The sequence below is a fragment of the Maniola jurtina genome, chromosome 3 (genome assembly GCF_905333055.1).
Source record: "Maniola jurtina chromosome 3, ilManJurt1.1, whole genome shotgun sequence".
Taxonomy (NCBI): Eukaryota; Metazoa; Arthropoda; class Insecta; order Lepidoptera; family Nymphalidae; genus Maniola; species Maniola jurtina.
In genome coordinates, this window is record NC_060031.1 from 2,806,216 (window position 1) to 2,824,194 (window position 17,979).

Consider the following 17,979-nt stretch of genomic DNA (forward strand, 5'->3'; position numbering starts at 1 on the left):
TATTCAAACGCCATGTCATAAGATCCATCCATATAGGAGAAACTATTTCATTAGACAGTGCATGACAGAATGCATTCGGAGTGCGAGTGATTTCTAAAATGCTGATTCCATTAGACGTTATTTAGCCTGCGGGATATCATAGACCGAGATATCGATCAATGAAAAAAGAGTCTTAAAGGTCTGCGCAGACGACGGACTATTTCTTGGACGAATTTTTGAACCGCGGAGGACAAAAAATGATCATCTAAGAATTGCATTGCACTCGATGTACTAATGGTACGTCGACAAATCGTGGTAAAAGAAGATGAACTTTGGCATTCGCTGAGTGTCCCTCGTCTGTGCAGTCCCTAAGGTAAGGATTCCTTAGTGCGTATGAACGCCGCTACGTACGCTAAATGCAGAGTTTAGTATGACGCTATAAAGGCTAAAATCTATAGAGCGCACTTTAACTTTGCTCAGACTTACACACTGTTAAAACGAGACAGCATTATCCCGCTGGCATAAATCTGTCTCGTTTTAACGGAAACTTAAGTCTTAGCAAAGTCAAAGTGCGCTCAATTGATTTCAACCTTAATGTGTTGGTTGTGTATGCGTTGCGATTATATGTACCAAGGAACTTACATTTAGGAATGCAATTGTTGAGGCTGGGCGCGCACGAGCGGTTAAAATGACGGTGGTTAACCGCCTCAACTTATCATTAATGTATTAGGCTGCGCTCACTTTGCATGGGTTGTCGTTCGTTCGTTGTCACGAAAAGGCATGAATGATCGCGATCCAAGAGTAGTATGGGGAACTCTCATTGAATGTGAGTTAATCAAACGTTACGACTTACTCGAATACAGTGTGAGCGCTCGCATATTTCTTGATGGTTCGCACATGTTCGCACGACCAAATTTCGTATGAAAACGCACACCGTGAACACGGCCTTAGATTGAAATCTATAGAGCCCACTTTGACTTTGCTTAGACTTAAGTTTCCGTTAAAACGAGACAGATTTATACCAGCCGTATAACGCTGTCTCGTTTTAACAGTGTGTAAGTCTGAGCAAAGTTAAAGTGCGCTCTATAGTGCGCCTTAGAATGCGTGCACAAGCAGCAATTTTAATGTACAATTTTGTATGATAAATCGGGGTGGCTACTACACCATGTTATTTAATTGACCGTACGTGCCTAGCCTTGTACAATAATTCGACTGTGAACTGGCAACATGTCCTATTTCATATTTTTGGCGAATTCACTTCATGCCACTCCACAGTGTCACAATTCAAAACAGTTATCTAGTTTTGAACATAAAAAAAAAAATACACTAGCGAGGCTTCACCTACAGTAGCAAGTGTATACAATCACTTTTTATCTGAAGGAGACAAGTTTTCTCCTTCATCCTGTAAAGTTGTTAAAATTGAGATAGCCCCGGTTGCCAGGTCACAGTCGATATATACCAACCAGTGGCAATTTCTTAATGTAAAATATTTTCGCCAAGTATAGTATTTTATATTATAAAAACTTATTTATTTTTATAGTGCTTGTGAAATGTGAACCGAATCGATTGTCGAATTCGATTGCAGTGATTTGATTTAGTATCGAGTGACTTGACAATATTCATCAAATCGAAATAGCAGTGATGTGGGTAAAGTACGTTATATACGAAATTGACATATCAAAGTGCATCGGTTCATAGTAATTGTCAATCTGTTGGTGATACGGAGTTTGCGTGTGCGCGGTACACGTGCCAAACCTCACTCGGCACTGGTGGCTTCCGCTCCGACTTAGGCCTGATAAACACACAACGCGTGACGGAATGCGTCCAACGCGGTTTTAGGAAGGAATTGTAGGCGTTTATATTGCAAAGTGCTGGTTGGAGCATCGTAGTCGCGGCTGCTATATAACGTGCATACAATATCAGATTTTACATCCCGCCAACGTTGAAGGAAATCGAGCATAACGTCAAAGGACCTTAACTGCCTCATTTTAATCCTCAAGTTCGTCCATCTCCAGCCAGCGTTCCAAGCGGAAACCGTACCTATCTAATCTATATAATAAAAATCCGTATTATCGAATGTATGACTTTAAATCAAGGATCTTTACGTCTATTTTACTCTGAATTCTATCAATGTTGGTGATATGTAAAATCTCATACTAACGCTACAGTCCCTTTAGTTACAAATCGTATTTTGATTCGTGCCAATAAAGAAAAGAGCGCAAAATGATTGTCTCGTTCACACACTATACACAGGTATAGTGTGTAAGAGAGATGGAATGATTAACACAACGATTTTCGTTTCGTTTCGTTATTGGCACGAGTTTAAACGCGCGCAATCAATGTGACACTGCAGTTTCTGTCCCGCGTTATGTTTGTTTCAGCCTTTACCTACTCGTCTTTCTAAAATATTCCGTTTAGGATGTAAACAGTTATTAGAGCGTAAGTTATTTTATTGTTTAGGTATTGTATAATGTATGTCTTAACCCTAGTTATTAAAGTATAAAAACTTAGCTGTGTAATATTAGTGTATGTCGCGCGTATATGGATGTTTTGGTGATGCCAATGTGAGAAAATAGAAATTAAATAATATCGACGGACGTGAAACTGGTGCTGTGAGATTCAAATGCTTGCGACATACAAAACGAATTATGAAAGAGTATGAATACCGCATCTAGGTCCTTATTCCCTGTGACATTCGAATCGGATCAGCCATTGAACTTGTACCGACGAATTTTCATAAAATTTGGTTCTGGCTACAATTTCTGGCGCGCTGTGAAGTGTCAATTTGAATGCCACAGTGTATAAACGCCCCGTGTTTGTGACTGGGATATATTTTGTGGATGTGATTTTTTAAATTATTTTATACTGTGACTCGAAATGTGTTGCTTGCAAGACAACAGCTGTATTGTAACTCAACGCGACTGATGTTCCTCTAAACTCGATGTTCATAAAGTGAACCCTTGTAATCATCCTTTGTTAAAATTTATATCATGGTATAAAATAGGAAAATAAAAATGTGTGTATCTAGAACACTAACTGCTGTTTTATTTATTGAAAACCATTATCATTAGAATAGAATAGAATAGAATAGAAAAGATTTTTATTCAAATAAACTTTTACAAGTGCTTTTGAATCGTCAAATAATTTACCACTGGTTCGGAATGCCATTATTGGAAAGGTAGGAAAAATACCAGAGCGATTTTATCAAAACCAGTGCGGACTGGCAGTTTCTGAAAGGATTATCATATTGAGGCGCTCTGCATACGTCCGACAATCGGTAGTCGATTTTTGTCGGCTAAAAGTTAAGCATCTTTGCTTCATTTTTATAGCGTAGTTTGATAGAGAAACTAGTTTGACCTCGAAAACTATTCAGGATATCGATAGCGTAAAAGAGCAATACTATTGATGAAATCGATAGTTTGATAGTATCGATTGTTTATTAGCAAAGCAATACCATCTGTACTATCGAAAGAACTATCGATAGGTAACTAAGCATAGGTACAGATTGCAGTATTGAAATTTGAAACGCAGTAGGTATATCCTACAGTCGGTCTAAAAACCCGTTAGTAGGCGGACCGATCATCGGCCCTACAAAGTCTCGAGGTGGGCGTAGCGCCTATTATTGATTCCATTGTCGATTGACCATAAGTAATATTACCAGACCGATATCATCAAAACCAGTGCAGTCTAATGCTGATGCTGTAAATATATTATTTAGGCGTGGGGATGCTTCAGGAGAGCGACAGTAATATGGGTCGTCTAATCTCTATCAACATGATAAGCAAAGAAAAACACGGTTTCACCATAATATACAGATTTATTAGAAATGTAAATATAAATACTACAAGAAACACTTCGTAAAATACTAATACCATAAAATCGTAGTTTGATAGGTTGCCGCATACATACCGGGCTAAAGGTCGTCACCTATTGACTTACACAGCACACGGTAAGTTTTATTTTGTGAGAGCAGAAAGTTCGAAATATTCAATTTTAAGAAAGAATCAAAGAAGAAACATGGCCCCAGTCTGTATGCGGTAAACACAGTTGACAAAAATCTCATCTATAAATAATTTAATTAATGACAATTTTTACGCTTACATACCACTTTGCAACGTATCAAGTAATACGGAGACAAACGTGCACCATTCTAGATAAATAGACAATTATAAATAGGTACACATATTCGACAAAATATCCTAAACTCTATAAAGTATTTCAATAAGAAAAGTGCAAATGGTGATAAATGATTTTGGCATCTAAGAAACCATTCTATTCGAAAAATCAGTCTTCTAGGCTGAGCACACCTCATTTCTGTGATCTGTGAATTGTGCCTTCACGCAAGTGTTGCCAACTTCCTGGATTTTATTTTTTAAATCTACCTACGCACATTGGTCACACTCATCACTGACTTACCCCGCACCGCTCAAGCACATTACCACACAGCTCTTCAACTGAATGTGTCTTATTTTTCAAATTATTCATAACTATATTTATTCAAAATACAGAAAAAGAGCTGGCCTTTTTTTGTTCTTTATTCTTTTTACAAATTATGTTTTTGGTAAATGCTGTGCTTGGGCGGTGGGGTCGTTGGTAAAGTAAGTAACGACCTTAAGTTAGATAGTTTTGGTTGTTCAATAGAAATCTGGGTTGCTGGCAATAATACCCTCACACTGGATGTAACTATGAATGAAATCTATATATGAGAAAATCTATGATGTAGTAAATACGATAACAAATTATTAATCTGTGACGTGAGATATATTTCTATACCTATATTTATATTATTTAAAAATAACATTAAATTATCATTAAAATGGACGAAATTATAATTAAATTCGAATATGGATGAGGATCTATCGTAAAAAAATAACAAAATATAGTAATAATCGACTTTAGCTTAAAAAAAATTATACTTACGAGCAAAAAAATTGACACCTGAGAATATTGCTGCAATAACATTTTGTATTGCAGAACTAAAACTTGAATGAAATTTTTGCTCTAATTATAAAAACTACCAAGTTTTAGCTTTAAAATAATAACACAATACGTTGTTTTTGTGTTATTCACACTTTGAGTCGATGTTTTGGCTCGTGAGTGTACAACAAAATAATAAATCGTACTTATGCTAAATTAAACAGATGCAATTTTATTATAAATGGTTAGACGAGTTTAAAGTTTAAACGGTTTCGTATTGGCTGCGGATGGAGCGAGCGAGACAGCATGCGAATATGACACCCAGAAGCTGAAACAAAAAATAAATACATATTAATTTTTTTTTTTTTTAAGCGCAGAAAGTTAAAAATATTAAATTTTTAACGAAGTGTCAAGAATAAACATGGTCCTGTCTGTATGCGGCAAACACAGCTGACACAACTTTCTTTCTTTCTTCAGGCGCTTATCGAGTTCTATTCTACGAGTAGTTCAAACTCCCGCGAGAAGTTTTTGAAGAAGAGAAGAGTTTGCGCTAGTTACCTGAACAAAAGCGATGCCCAGTCCGACTCCACCAAGCAACAGAGACAATGCATTCAAATTGTTGAAGATTTCTCCCAAACATCCCTTCTGGTGCAGCGTGGGCGAGGTAGCGGTGCAGTTAGCGATGGTCTTGTCTAGCTCTCGCTAGAAACGTTTCCTGTTTCTTGATACCCAAGCTAAAGGGTACTGCAGAGAATATGCGCTATTTACCTGAACAAAAGCTATGCCCAGTCCAACTCCACCAAGCAACAGAGATAGTGCCTTCAAATTGTTGAGGATTTCTCCCAAACATCCCTTCTGGTGCAGCGTGGGCGAGGTAGCGGTGCAGCTGGCGATGGTCTTGTTAGCGACCACTTCGCGCGCGGCGCAGCACGAATCGGGAATGGGCAGAGTGTTGTTCTTCCAATCACCAGGGCCGCTGATGCCACAGCATTGCAGCTGTAGAATTTATAACATATTTTTTAAAACTACCCTCAACATAAAAAATTAACAATGGCCAATAGTGTAAATAAACATATAACAAATATGAATGGAACAGTAAAATATGGTTCATTCAAATTCTACTAAGGCCCAGGAAAGACCGAGCGCGTCGAGTGACGGCAAAAGGAGTTTAGTATTGTCTATTGCAAGGTTATATAGACGAAAATATAGGCCGGTACCTCACGCCTGGGTCCCGTGCGCCCGCGACACAACATCTACGGTAGCTCACGATACCGGCAAGTGGGAGGCTATGCTATACTTACATCAATCTTCGATTCAAACTCAAAATATTTTTATTCAAATTAACTTTTACAAGTACTTTTGAATCGTCCCATGCATCTACCACTGGATCGGAATGCCTTTCCTACCGAGAAGAACCAGCATAAAACTCGGCGATTGCACTTTTCAAAGATTCGATATACAATATTATGCCAAATATAAAAGTAATAATTGAAGTCCCGCGCATTGCTGGAGCGAGCTGCAAGTCAAATCCACGCTCTTTTACCATTTACATAATCTTCGATTGTATAATTATATATGCTTTTTTTTCAGGAGCATAGTTTAGGAGATAGATTTTTTAAACTTAAATCATAATCGAATCAAATCATTTATTTATTATGTAAAGGCAAGTCCAAAATTGATTGCAGAATTTCGCGATGCCGGCAAGTGGGGAGGGCCATACTCAACATGAGTATGGCCCTCAGTTTGCAATGTCAGCATATACTCACGTCAGTTTGTATGATGTCGAAGTTCTGCCGAATGGTGGGGTCGTCGTTGTAGTGCTTGAGCGAGTCGTTGAGCGAGCGCATCATGGACGTCTCCAGGTCCTGGTGCTTCATGTAGCCCGCGATGCCGACCGCCAGCTCCGCGATGAAGATCAGCAGGAGGAACACCGAGAACTGCAAATACAAACATTTCCACAGTCACAAATGAGGAGATCTGCAGGAGAACCAGAGTAACCGACATAGCTTAGCGGGTTGCGAAGCTGAAGTGACGACGGACGGACAGACAGACAGACAACAAAGTGGTCCTATAAGGGTTCCGTTTTTCTTTTTGAGGTATGGAACCCTATAAACCGATAGACGTCCCGAGGTGCTGCAAAGTGGGCAGATCCCCCGTTAGGTGGAGATATGGTGGCCCGATTTCATCATACTATGTTTGTTTATATACTGTTAAATGGTTTAACAGACTGATAAAGGAAATGAGTGTTCCACCATGCACTAACAAGGCATTAACTTCCTTAAGGTTGAAGCGACGGGCCTACCCGCGAATTTCAAATTGTAAACTAATACGACAACGTAGGCTTATGGTATTTTAATTGCGACAGTGTCAGTATCACTCTCACAGGTTCATATAAAAATCTTTACTTGAAAGGGCCCCGTTCAAGAAATTAATTCTAGTATCGACTATTCTCACAAATTAGTCGATACTGGAATTAATTTCTTCGAGGTTCGTTACCTTAGTAACAGACCAATGAATCGAAGACCAAGATTGTGGCGCATGGAAGAGATCTACCTATATCCAGCAGTGAACGTCTATTGGTTGAAGATGGTGGCAATGGTAGCTCAAGTTTGAGGCAAAACTAAATAGATATCTTCTAGGCGAGCATGCTCCAACTTAGACTTCATTAATTTTTATCAATGATCGAGCATGATTTTCGTAGAGTGCAAGCCTTAATCATTATTGCAGTAAAAAACTGAAGTAAATAATGTGGATGATTTTAGAATTTATAACAAAAAGCTATTTCCTGACCACGATCGGTTATTTTAGTAAGAAAATTAAGAGGGGTCTCTCCGTCACTCGCTTCATACAAACGTAGTTCCAATTTCATTTGAATATCAAGCAACCCAAGCATTTTGCAGACATATTCTAGAAACTAATATCTATGTCTGTGGTTTTCCAGATTTCTGTTAAAATATTCGGTCTTACAAATTTACATACAAATCTTTGAGCCCCTGTAATTTTAAAACTACATATTTTTAGAAAAATTTAAAACACCACAGACACAGATATTAGTTTCTAGAATATGTCTGCAAAATTTCATGGACTTTGGTTGCTTAATATTCAAATGAAATTGGAACTACGATTGTATGAAACGAGTGACGGAGAGAGCCCTGTTAAAGACTTAATTGGCAAATATCTGACATCAATATTAAACATTGAAAGTCGTCGACATCGATATCGCCATAACAAGTAGTCCGGTGTAGCTCATTAACATAATACAGTATGTTGCTCTGGATGTTACGTAATTATTCCTTCGTTGAGCAAGTTTTACTTACAAGTAATCACATTAACATAACGTTAATATTGGTGGCGATTGATTGATTGACACGGACGAAATCATGGACAAATGCTAGTTTATTCGTTTAGCAGATTTATTTATCAGACAAGATGATGCCTGCGATTTAGTACACATGGATATAGGTTTTTAAAAATGGAACGCGGGAACTCAACAAATGGATTTCCCATTCTTCGCCAGGTCGGCGGCTGTAACGGAGCCCTATCCCAACCTCTGTCGAATGAGGCTAGGGCTCTGTTACGGCTGTACAAGAAGGCCTTACGCAAGTAAGTGGTTGTATAATGTGGCCTTACGGAGTGGCATATTCCAAACGGAAAAAAAAAACTCCTAAAAATAAAGAGTATAAAAAAAACTCAACAAATGGGCTATTTTTTGAGTTCCCGCGAACTCACAAAATAGCCCATTCTGGATATAAGTTATTTTCGTTCCAAATAGTCAAATCGGTTAAGTTATTGTGGTGTTAAGGGGAAACGATCCAAACGATCGACGTGATTTTTGCATGGGTATTTTTTGATCAGGGTATAGGTACTTACGACCTTAAACAGTTTATTTAATTACATTAGAATTTAAGGGGTCCATTAGACGATAGGCTCTGCATCAGTCTATTCCGGTAATCATAGTGGCGAACAGTCATTTACCACTTGACTCTCAATTGATGGGGCGGAGTATTATCCAGGTAGGTATAGTACGCGACAGATCGAGATGGCAATCGGGGAGGAACGCCCCGCACAGCCCCCGCTCTAACCAGCTGCGGGATGGCGCGTGTGTGCGGGGCCTCCCCCCGCCTCATACCCCGATTGCCATCTTAATCTATCGCGTACTATACTTGTTATGCAAATATCAGTCGTGAGTCATGGGCATAATATACAAGTAAACAATTTTATTGGTACTTATTACAATTTAAATCGAGTAACGTTCAGGTTTAGATTTAACCTTTAATCATAATAGTTCAATTAATTTATTATCTACTTCACTGAAGATATTAAAACATAATTTGCATAAAGCGTAAAATGTGCATTTCAGGATTTAACATTGCGTCAATGAATGCTATAAAATGAATCATATCGGACAGATTGAGTCACGAGGCATGACCGACAACGGCACAGCTTACCTACTTTTTACTAACAAAACATTTTTCCCTTGTGCAATAAGTGACTACACTAGTAATTAGTGATTTAAATAATTTATTAATGCGGTTTTCTGTGTTTTTATGAGTAAAGCATATTCGGTTCCCGGATTGGATTAGGTCAGTTAGAAAAAGGCCCTTTTTGATTATGCATGAGACAAGCAAATAAAAAAAAAAAGCTTATAAAGAAGCGTGGTGCTTAGCTCCAACTTTCGCTATTCTACGATAGACAAGACTTTTACCAGATCGCTATAAGTATATGCTGTATGCACAGAATTTCTTCGGAGGGTTCAGACTTTTCCCCGATTGATCAGCAAATAATTAAATAATTTGGTATAACGCTGCATCTTAGACATTATATGGGTAATATCGCACCCCTAGATCAAAACCCTTAGGGGTTGAATTTTCAAGCAACCTTTCTTAGCGGATGTCTACGTCATAATAGCTATCTACATGCCAAATTTTAGCCCCATCCGTCCAGTAGTTTAAGCTGTGCGTTGATAGATCAGTCAGTCAGTCAGCTTTTTCTTTTATATATTTGATTAAAATTAAAAATATTGAGAAGGATTTAATGTCTAGTTTCCCTTACAGATAATCAAGTTAGGGGTCAGAAAATGAGGTTATATTAACAGACAAGTTCTTGATTTGAAACAGTTCTGATTTAGGTATGGTGTATAGGTTTTTAAGTAGGTATATGGACTACGCCTACCTACCTACCTACCTACTTTTTATGATTATAATAAAAAACCAGTTAGATAATATTATTACATACTGATGGTTACACAACATAAAAGACAAACTATACGTCCAAGGTTAAAATTATTCTATATCAATTATGTTTGCAATACGTTAGTAAGTTAACCGGTGCATGTTATAACATATACGTGCCTACTGAAAATGTAACATTCTGATCACGCGGACTTTATTTTCATGTAGATATTGAGGTGTCTGGTATAATAGCCTATCTGCATTCCATATTTCAGCCCGATCTGTCCAGTAGTTTGAGCTGTGCGTTGATAGATCAGTCAGATTTTCCTTTTATATATTTATATGGACAGATTTTAATATTCATTATTAAATAGAAAGGTCATTGACATTACGATTTACAATAATAATGTTACATTCAAGAAAAACAAACCCTAACCTTATTATTAAACAAATCATGTACTTAGCTGTGGAATGGTGCCAACTATGCTACGACTAGCGTTTCCCCAACGAATTGTTCTGATTCTTATATATTTTTAACACGTAAATAAACCCACCATTTCACCACGATGTTGCTAAGACGATTCTTTTAAAAGAAAGACAATAATTTATTGACCCACTATCACATCACAACTAAATCGTTATTTTAATTTTATTTTTTACGGTTCCATACCTCAAAAGGAAAAACGGAACCCTTATAGGACCACTTTATTGTCTGTCTGTCCGTCTGTCAAGAAAACCTATAGGGTACTTCCCGTGACCTAGAATCATGAAATTTGGCAGGTAGGTAGTTCTTATAGCACAAGTAAAGGAAAAAAATCCGAAAACCGTGAATTTGTGATTACATCACAAAAAAAAACGCTATTACACGTATATACCAAGTTCGAATGGGCCTATTAACGTCGTAAATTAAAGGGAAAGGAAGTGACCGTTTATAAGATGGAACGACAGAAGCGTGTCAGAGGTCACGGATTCTGGTCGCGGTCAATTGACTCTGGCGAATTGGACTCCTGTGTAGCTTTCTCTGATTCCATAAACTATTCAAGTGAAGATCTATCGGCTGGCGGTGGATGTTGATTTTTTATACCAGTATCACCACCAGATGATGTGATGACCCTCCACAGTGCACACCGCTGCGTCAATAATATCACTAGGTACCCGTTTTTAACCCCCGACCCAAAAAGGGGGGTGTTATAAGTTTGACGTGTGTATCTGTGTATCTGTGTGTCTGTGAATCTGTGTATCTGTCTGTGGCATCGTAGCGCCTAAACGAATGAACCGATTTTAATTTACTTTTTTTTGTTTGAAAGGTGGCTTGATCGAGAGTGTCCTTAGCTATAATCCAAAAAAATTGGTTCAGCCGTTTAAAAGTTATCAGCTATTTTCTAGTTTTCTTGAAGAAAAGAAGGTTAGATAACCTTTAGGTTCATAATATTCAAGTGTCAATTGACAAATGTCAAGCTGTCAAGATGGACGTTGCCTAGATATACATAATTATTTATTTGAAAATGATTTGTCGGGGGTGTTGAAAATTTTTAATTTACACTTGTTACACAATAATATTGTAAACGCGAAAGTTTGAATGTAGGCGTGTTTGTTAACCTTTCACACAAAAACTACTAAACGGATTTCTCTGGGAATGGAGATATATTATAAACTGGATTAACACATAGGTTAATTTTTATCCCATAAAATCAAATAGTTCTCACGGGATTTAAAAAAAACCTAAATCCATGCGGACGAAGTTGCGGGCATCAGCTAGTAATATTGTAATTGCGGAAGTGTTTTTGTTGGTTTATTGGTTTGTCCTTCAATCACGTCACAACGGAACAATGAATAGACGTGATTTTTGCATAAATAAATAAATAAATAAATCTCTATTATCTGAGCAGAACATTATTTACAGACTTTGGTGTGAGGCCCTGCCTCCTGATGAAGTGAAAACTGTGTTTCAGGAGGCAGTGTCTTCCCATAATATAGTGTACAGCACAATATAATATAACCACTTATAATAATTTAATTAAATTTAAATTTAAAACACGTGAGTGAGCATAGTTAGAGATAAAGACCTGGAGAGTGATATAGGCTGTTTTTATCCCAAAAAATCAAAGTGCCAATCCGCACTTGGCCAGCGTGGTCAAAACCCTTCTCACTCTGAGAGGAGATCCGTCCTCTGTAGTGAGCCGGCAATGGGTTGATCTTGATGATAATGACGCTAGTCTAATATACTGCAGAGAAGGTAACCGTTTTTTCGGTTAAGTCGGCAGCCCTAGTAGTACAATATCCGACATTTTAAATCGGGTATGGTGGGTACCACTATAACTAGTGTACTTTGATATCCCGCGGTTAGGAAGACGGAAACCTTAATAACTATTAAGCTAAATAAACTAATCGGATATCCTCCATGGATGGAGTTTCGAGTGTGAGTTGTAAGTTACAACTTGTAACACTAAAGACTGAAGTTATACGGTTGATGAAGTAAATTCAAGGTTTTTTATTTATTTTTATAGTTAAGTATCTATGTATTTATGTATGCATATAATATTATTTTACAGGTACTTATTAAAATATAAGTTTGTATTACCTACGATCGTCATGAGGAAAGATTGACTCAAACTTTGTTTCAAGGATAGCAAATCATTTTTGCAAGGTCTTGAGAAAGAATAAAAATTTTAAGTAGGTAAAACTGCTTACAACTTTCGTAAACGAAATTCATATTAAATATTATAAATGCGAGAGTGTCTGTCTGTCTGCATGCCATAATGTCGCACTGTGTTGCCAAGGCGTAAAATAAGTCTTTAAAGGTCGCTGCATACGTAACATGTTTTTCTCGAACTACTATAGGACAACTGGAACGCCCCGCCCCGTCCGTTTTCTAGTTGTCCAATAGTTCTTCGAGAAATCGTCCCGTCCCGTCCGGGACGGAAAAAAACACGTTGCGTATGCAGCGACCTTAATTTATCTACCTAGTAGGTACCTACTACATGTATTGTCATAGATATAGATAGATATAGAATTAGTAGTGTTGTGCTTTGTGGTGCAATAAAGTATATACACACCTACATATCTATAGTGCGCGACAGGTTGAAATGACAACCGGGATGGGGACGCCCCGCACGCCCTCCGCGCTAATCCGCTGACATGGTCATGGGTGACATGGGGGTGTGCGGAGCGTCCCCTCGCCTCATACTCCGATTGACCTCTCAACCTGCGCGTACTATACTAGATTTGTGATAAGCGCTTTAATTACGGCCCGAAAAGTGCAAGAAAATACAGGTATGGTACCTACAACCGACGTCAGTATACTGCAACGTGCCTTTAAAAATTCTCCGTTAATTCCTCTCGTAAAACCGAACCGAATCTTTTTTAGGGTTCCATACCTCAAAAGGAATAACGGAACCCTTATAGAATCACTTTGTTGTCTGTCTGTATGTCCGTCCGTCCGTCGACGAAAAAATACCCGAGTACGGAACCCTCAGTGCGTGAGTCTGACTCGCACTTGGCCGGTTTTTTCAGTAAGTTTATATCTATAAATAGGACTTAATAGTAAATACATATTTAATTATTTGGCAATCGTAATAATTGTTTGACACAAAATGTAGTCCTCACCAAATTGTCAAAACATTGTTATTAAACTTTGTACGTCTGGAATTGAATGAACCTTGAACGAACATAGCATAATATTATCTGTTTTCCGCTATGATAGTTGATAACAGAACACTGAACAGCTGAAAGCAATCATGAACTGTGGTACTGACTACTGCCTACCTATGATAAGTTGTGTTTAAAGAATTTATTCTCATACTAGCTGATGCCCGCAGCTTCGCCCGCGTGGATTGGTCAGATCCCCTGCAGCATCAGGATTGAGGAGTTGGACTCCAAATTTTTTATGAAACAATGTCGCAAAGTTCCTCTATCGATTAAAAAAGAAATGACGCAAATCGGTTCAGAAATCTCGGAGATTTCAGTGTACATAGGTAGAAAAACACAACTCCCTTTTTGAAAGTCGGTTAAAAAAGTAGCCTATGTTACTCCCTGGTTAATTCTCTACTTGTCTGTGAAAATCCCGTCAAAATCGGTTCAGCCGTTCCCAAGATTAGCCTTTTCAAACAGACAGACAGACAGACTAAAATTTTAAAAACGTGTGATTCAGTTATAGTATCGTTCAAATAACCATATGAGCTTAATATATGCGGTAGTTATTTCGAAATTACAGACAGACACTCCAATTTTATTTATTAGTATAGATTCACTTTTAAATCTTGGGACGTGTGGGCTGTAGCTTAGTTGTGAGTTGTGACGACCTCTGTGGCACAACTGTGTACGCTGTGGTCTTATAAATGGGATTCCCAGGTTCGATTCCCGGCAGGAGCAATTTGGGAACTGATATTTTCTAATTCAATGCCGTGCCACCAAGTGATATAGAAACCGATCAGGGGTAGGTATACATTTAATGAAACTGCCGTACTCCTTCCAAGTTAGCCCGCTTCCATCCAGTGCATCATCAATTACCATTAGGTGAGATCGCAGTCAAGGGCTAACTTGATCAGGGTTAAAAAAAAGACAACGCATATCAATCGATTGCGATTGTTAAGCAACGTTGACCCAAGTCAGTAACTGGATGGGTGACCGACTTTAGCGGTCCGAATTTGACACTTTCGCTGTCTGAAAGACTCAGAGAGCACGTCCAGCTGTCTGTCCCGGTTATTATAAGTAATATCTGATAATGATTCATTCATCTATGTGCCTACCTATCTACCTACCTAAATTCATTATATACAAATCCATAGATTTAAAAATTAAAATATTTCCCTTAATTATTCATTAATAATAACCTTCGAATGCAATTTAATGTTAATTAATGGTGATAACCTGATGTAATTAATGAATTATTGTGTTAGTCAATAGAATTTTCGTTTTTAGGGTTCCATACTCGAATGTTGCTAACGGGACGCTAGTACTAGCACTCCACAGGGCAACAGCGTACACCACTGACTTAGCGAGGTCGGACCATGTCAAGTTATTATTATCACTATCAGTGAAAGAAAATAAACAAGTATTGGAATGTCATGCTATAATCATTCATTGTTTACCAATTGCGACGCAATAAAAAACAATGAGATAAAATACAGACTGACCTACTTGCATGTCATAAATCAATAATTGTATTAAAAACTGTCTTTTTCTTAAAATCTGCAATTAGTAGCTATAATATTAAATTACTTTATTGGAGACAAGCTTATGTCCGTAACTTCATCCACAAAACCCTATTTTATCCCTTTAGGGGTTCCTCCCTAGATCCTTTCTTAACAGATGTTAATGAACCATTCAAAAACGACACTGGCCATCAAGTTAAAGTGAGTTGCATCTGCAAAAAATTATTTGTATGGCAGGGTAGGGTATCCAATGCTATTCATAGACATAGTTGGTTTATTAAGTTGTTTATATTTTGTAAATAGCAAGCATCTTGCTACCAACAAAACATAATTTAATTAATAATTATATTCAAGCAAGCTGATAGAACACTGTAGGATTATTTCGTGGTTTAGCTACAGCTAAACAGTATACGATTCAATTATTTTAATTATGGCACATAGACATACACGATATTTACGTTAAATATTGTGCTGATAGCAGATTCTCATACAAACAAAATATCTGCTTGTCAGTGAAGTACCTATAATAATTTAGCAGATAACTTTGAAAATATAATTAGTTGGGTAAAAATAAACTTACAGTAACAATCATGCAGTGGTTCTCTTTGACAGCGCCGCAGCACCCGAAGAATGCCACCACAAACACAATCAAGCCCACTATGATCAGGATCACAGGAGCTGACGTGTAGAAGCTCTCATCCGTAAGGTCCACATAGGGATGTGCATTTATCTCCGATTTGGCACCCACTACCAGGATTATCAACCCCGTTATCTGCAAATAAAACTTTGGTCAATTTTTTCAACTTTATTGTACAAATAGAGTTAAGTAGGTATGTAGCTATTATATGATTTACGAGTAATCGTAAAACAATAAAATCATAAGTAGGCGGTATTGTGATAAAAATAATTGACAGATAAAATATTCCAATATTTTATGTTAATTTCTTAACAATAGGACTCCATTGACTTTGGAATTTTTACCTTGTTAATTTTAATTTTAGTAATGTTGTGCAATCACATCTTGGTCATAAAATTAAAGGTAGGTAATCTACATCCTAACTGTTTTAGTGCAACTTTGATAACGAGTTGCATGTTTTTAAAATGGCAAAGGACAACTTAGCTTACAGAAACTTTCCGACGAACCAGCTTCAAGGAAAAAAACCTTGTAAAAAATTACTCACGGCAAACAAAAGATTGAAGGAAAATAGAAGGTATTTCACACAAGACATCCCTGCACCGATAGCCATTTTTAATGTTTCTTTCTTCTATTCTATTTTTAAAATTTGTACCTGCAACAAAGTATTATAAGCATTAAAACCATTAAAAGTATTTTATTTAGGGTCAGGGTATTCCCTTTCGCTGCGCACTTAGCAAGCCAACAAAGTCAAAACATCGATTTGCGTTGCGCTGAGTCAATAAGGAAAAGTTTTCCCAAGATTATCACCATTTATATCATTTAAATCACCTTTGCAGCAACGAAAACACTTTCATTAACAAACCGCACTGCCAAATTTGTATAGAAAACAAGAGCTTACCGCCAAATTTTATCTTTCTTGATAAAATAATTGCACAAACGGCTGCCGAGCACCGCGATCCGAAACAAAATTAATTTATTTCGCTGTGTTGCCAACTTCGAAATTCAAGCGGTAAAATGAATCATAATATTTAAATGCTGCCATTAACAAAAAAAATGCAGCTATGTTAAATATGCAGTAAAACGTTATTTTAGATATAAGATGAGGTATTTTTTATTTTATATCGTATTAATAATATTTATTCAATTTTATTTAAGCTCTAAGCTCTAATGTTCCAATGATACCTATTGTAAAATGCTTATTTTGAAAATTGCCGCCAAAACGTTGAACGTCAGCTGCAGCCAGCTAACTAGAATGACAACACATTTGACGCATACCTGCATAAATAAAATGTACCTACTAATGATTTTACTACACTAATCTTCATGAGTAAATAAACACAAACCAGCAATATTATTTTACTTTTAACAAATTGTAATAACAATGGTCTTTATAATAGTTGTGTGCGTAGTTATACACTTTATATTAAAATTAAGAAGGAAAGAAAAAATAATGAAACGTAAATTAAAAACAACAGTAGCAACGGGTAACATTAGAAACAACTCAACTTCCTCTCTTGCACAAAATTAGATGAAAGTCTGCCCTTCCACAAAATTAATTAATAATGAAATTAGATATTTTATTCATGTCAAATAGAAGAAGGAGATGCAAACATTAGTATATTCAATTGTCGAAGATATTATTAAATACGCGTGATCCGCGTTTTTGAAAGCCAGTGGCAAAATTCAAATATCAGGTAATGGGCCGAGACGTCAAGCAGCCGTAATTTTGTTTGCTTGCTCAAGTAGCTTGATGTAGGAACTACTAACTCTTACCAACTCAAGCTGCTTGAGCAGCTTGAGTTAGCAACAGGATCTTTTCTTATTTTGTACTGAATACTGATCATCCGTAGGTACCTATATTAATTAGGCGGTCACCTAAGTATTACAAGTATAATAGAGTGAAATGTTTCAAACAAAAACATTTCGTTTACAAAAACTGTTTTTCCAACCCTACGCGAGACAGACAGACAGACAGCAGAGGAATCATTACAGGGCTCTATTTTGCCCTGGGGTTACAGAACCCTAAAATGAGTAAGATAAAGATTAGATGAACGCGTCAAGATAACCTGAGATATTGGCCAGTTCGAGATTGATAAACCTTACGAGTTTCAGTTATCTTAAA

General features: G+C 37.2%; 1 protein-coding gene and 1 long non-coding RNA gene across 2 annotated transcripts; one reads left to right on the top strand and one right to left on the bottom strand.

The window, feature by feature from the left end:
* Window positions 1-3,776: 3,776 nt before the first annotated feature.
* On the bottom strand, window positions 3,777-16,877 carry LOC123880353 (CD63 antigen-like). Its single transcript, XM_045928453.1, has 6 exons — window positions 16,756-16,877; window positions 16,402-16,509; window positions 15,801-15,992; window positions 6,663-6,833; window positions 5,665-5,892; window positions 3,777-5,224 (listed from the first exon to the last, which is right to left on the bottom strand). The coding sequence occupies exons 2-6, from the start codon at window positions 16,465-16,467 to the stop codon at window positions 5,159-5,161; spliced, it is 723 nt and encodes a 240-aa protein (XP_045784409.1). The 5' UTR covers window positions 16,468-16,509; window positions 16,756-16,877; the 3' UTR covers window positions 3,777-5,158.
* LOC123880415 lies at window positions 5,452-5,876 on the top strand. The gene is made up of 2 exons (XR_006799241.1): window positions 5,452-5,560; window positions 5,771-5,876. It is a non-coding gene; the product is annotated as an uncharacterized LOC123880415 (long non-coding RNA).
* Window positions 16,878-17,979: the final 1,102 nt, after the last annotated feature.

What these genes read in the sequence shown, in the direction of transcription:
- LOC123880353 (XM_045928453.1), bottom strand. Translation starts at nt 16,467, where the DNA reads ATGGCTATCGGTGCAGGGATGTCTTGTGTGAAATACCTTCTATTTTCC. An exon ending in TCGACATCATACAAACTGAC is followed by an intron (nt 5,893 to 6,662) that starts GTGAGTATATGC and finishes TAAATTCTACAG; the next exon opens with CTGCAATGCTGTGGCATCAG. An exon ending in TGGGCATAGCTTTTGTTCAG is followed by an intron (nt 5,225 to 5,664) that starts GTAAATAGCGCA and finishes TTTTTGTTTCAG; the next exon opens with CTTCTGGGTGTCATATTCGC.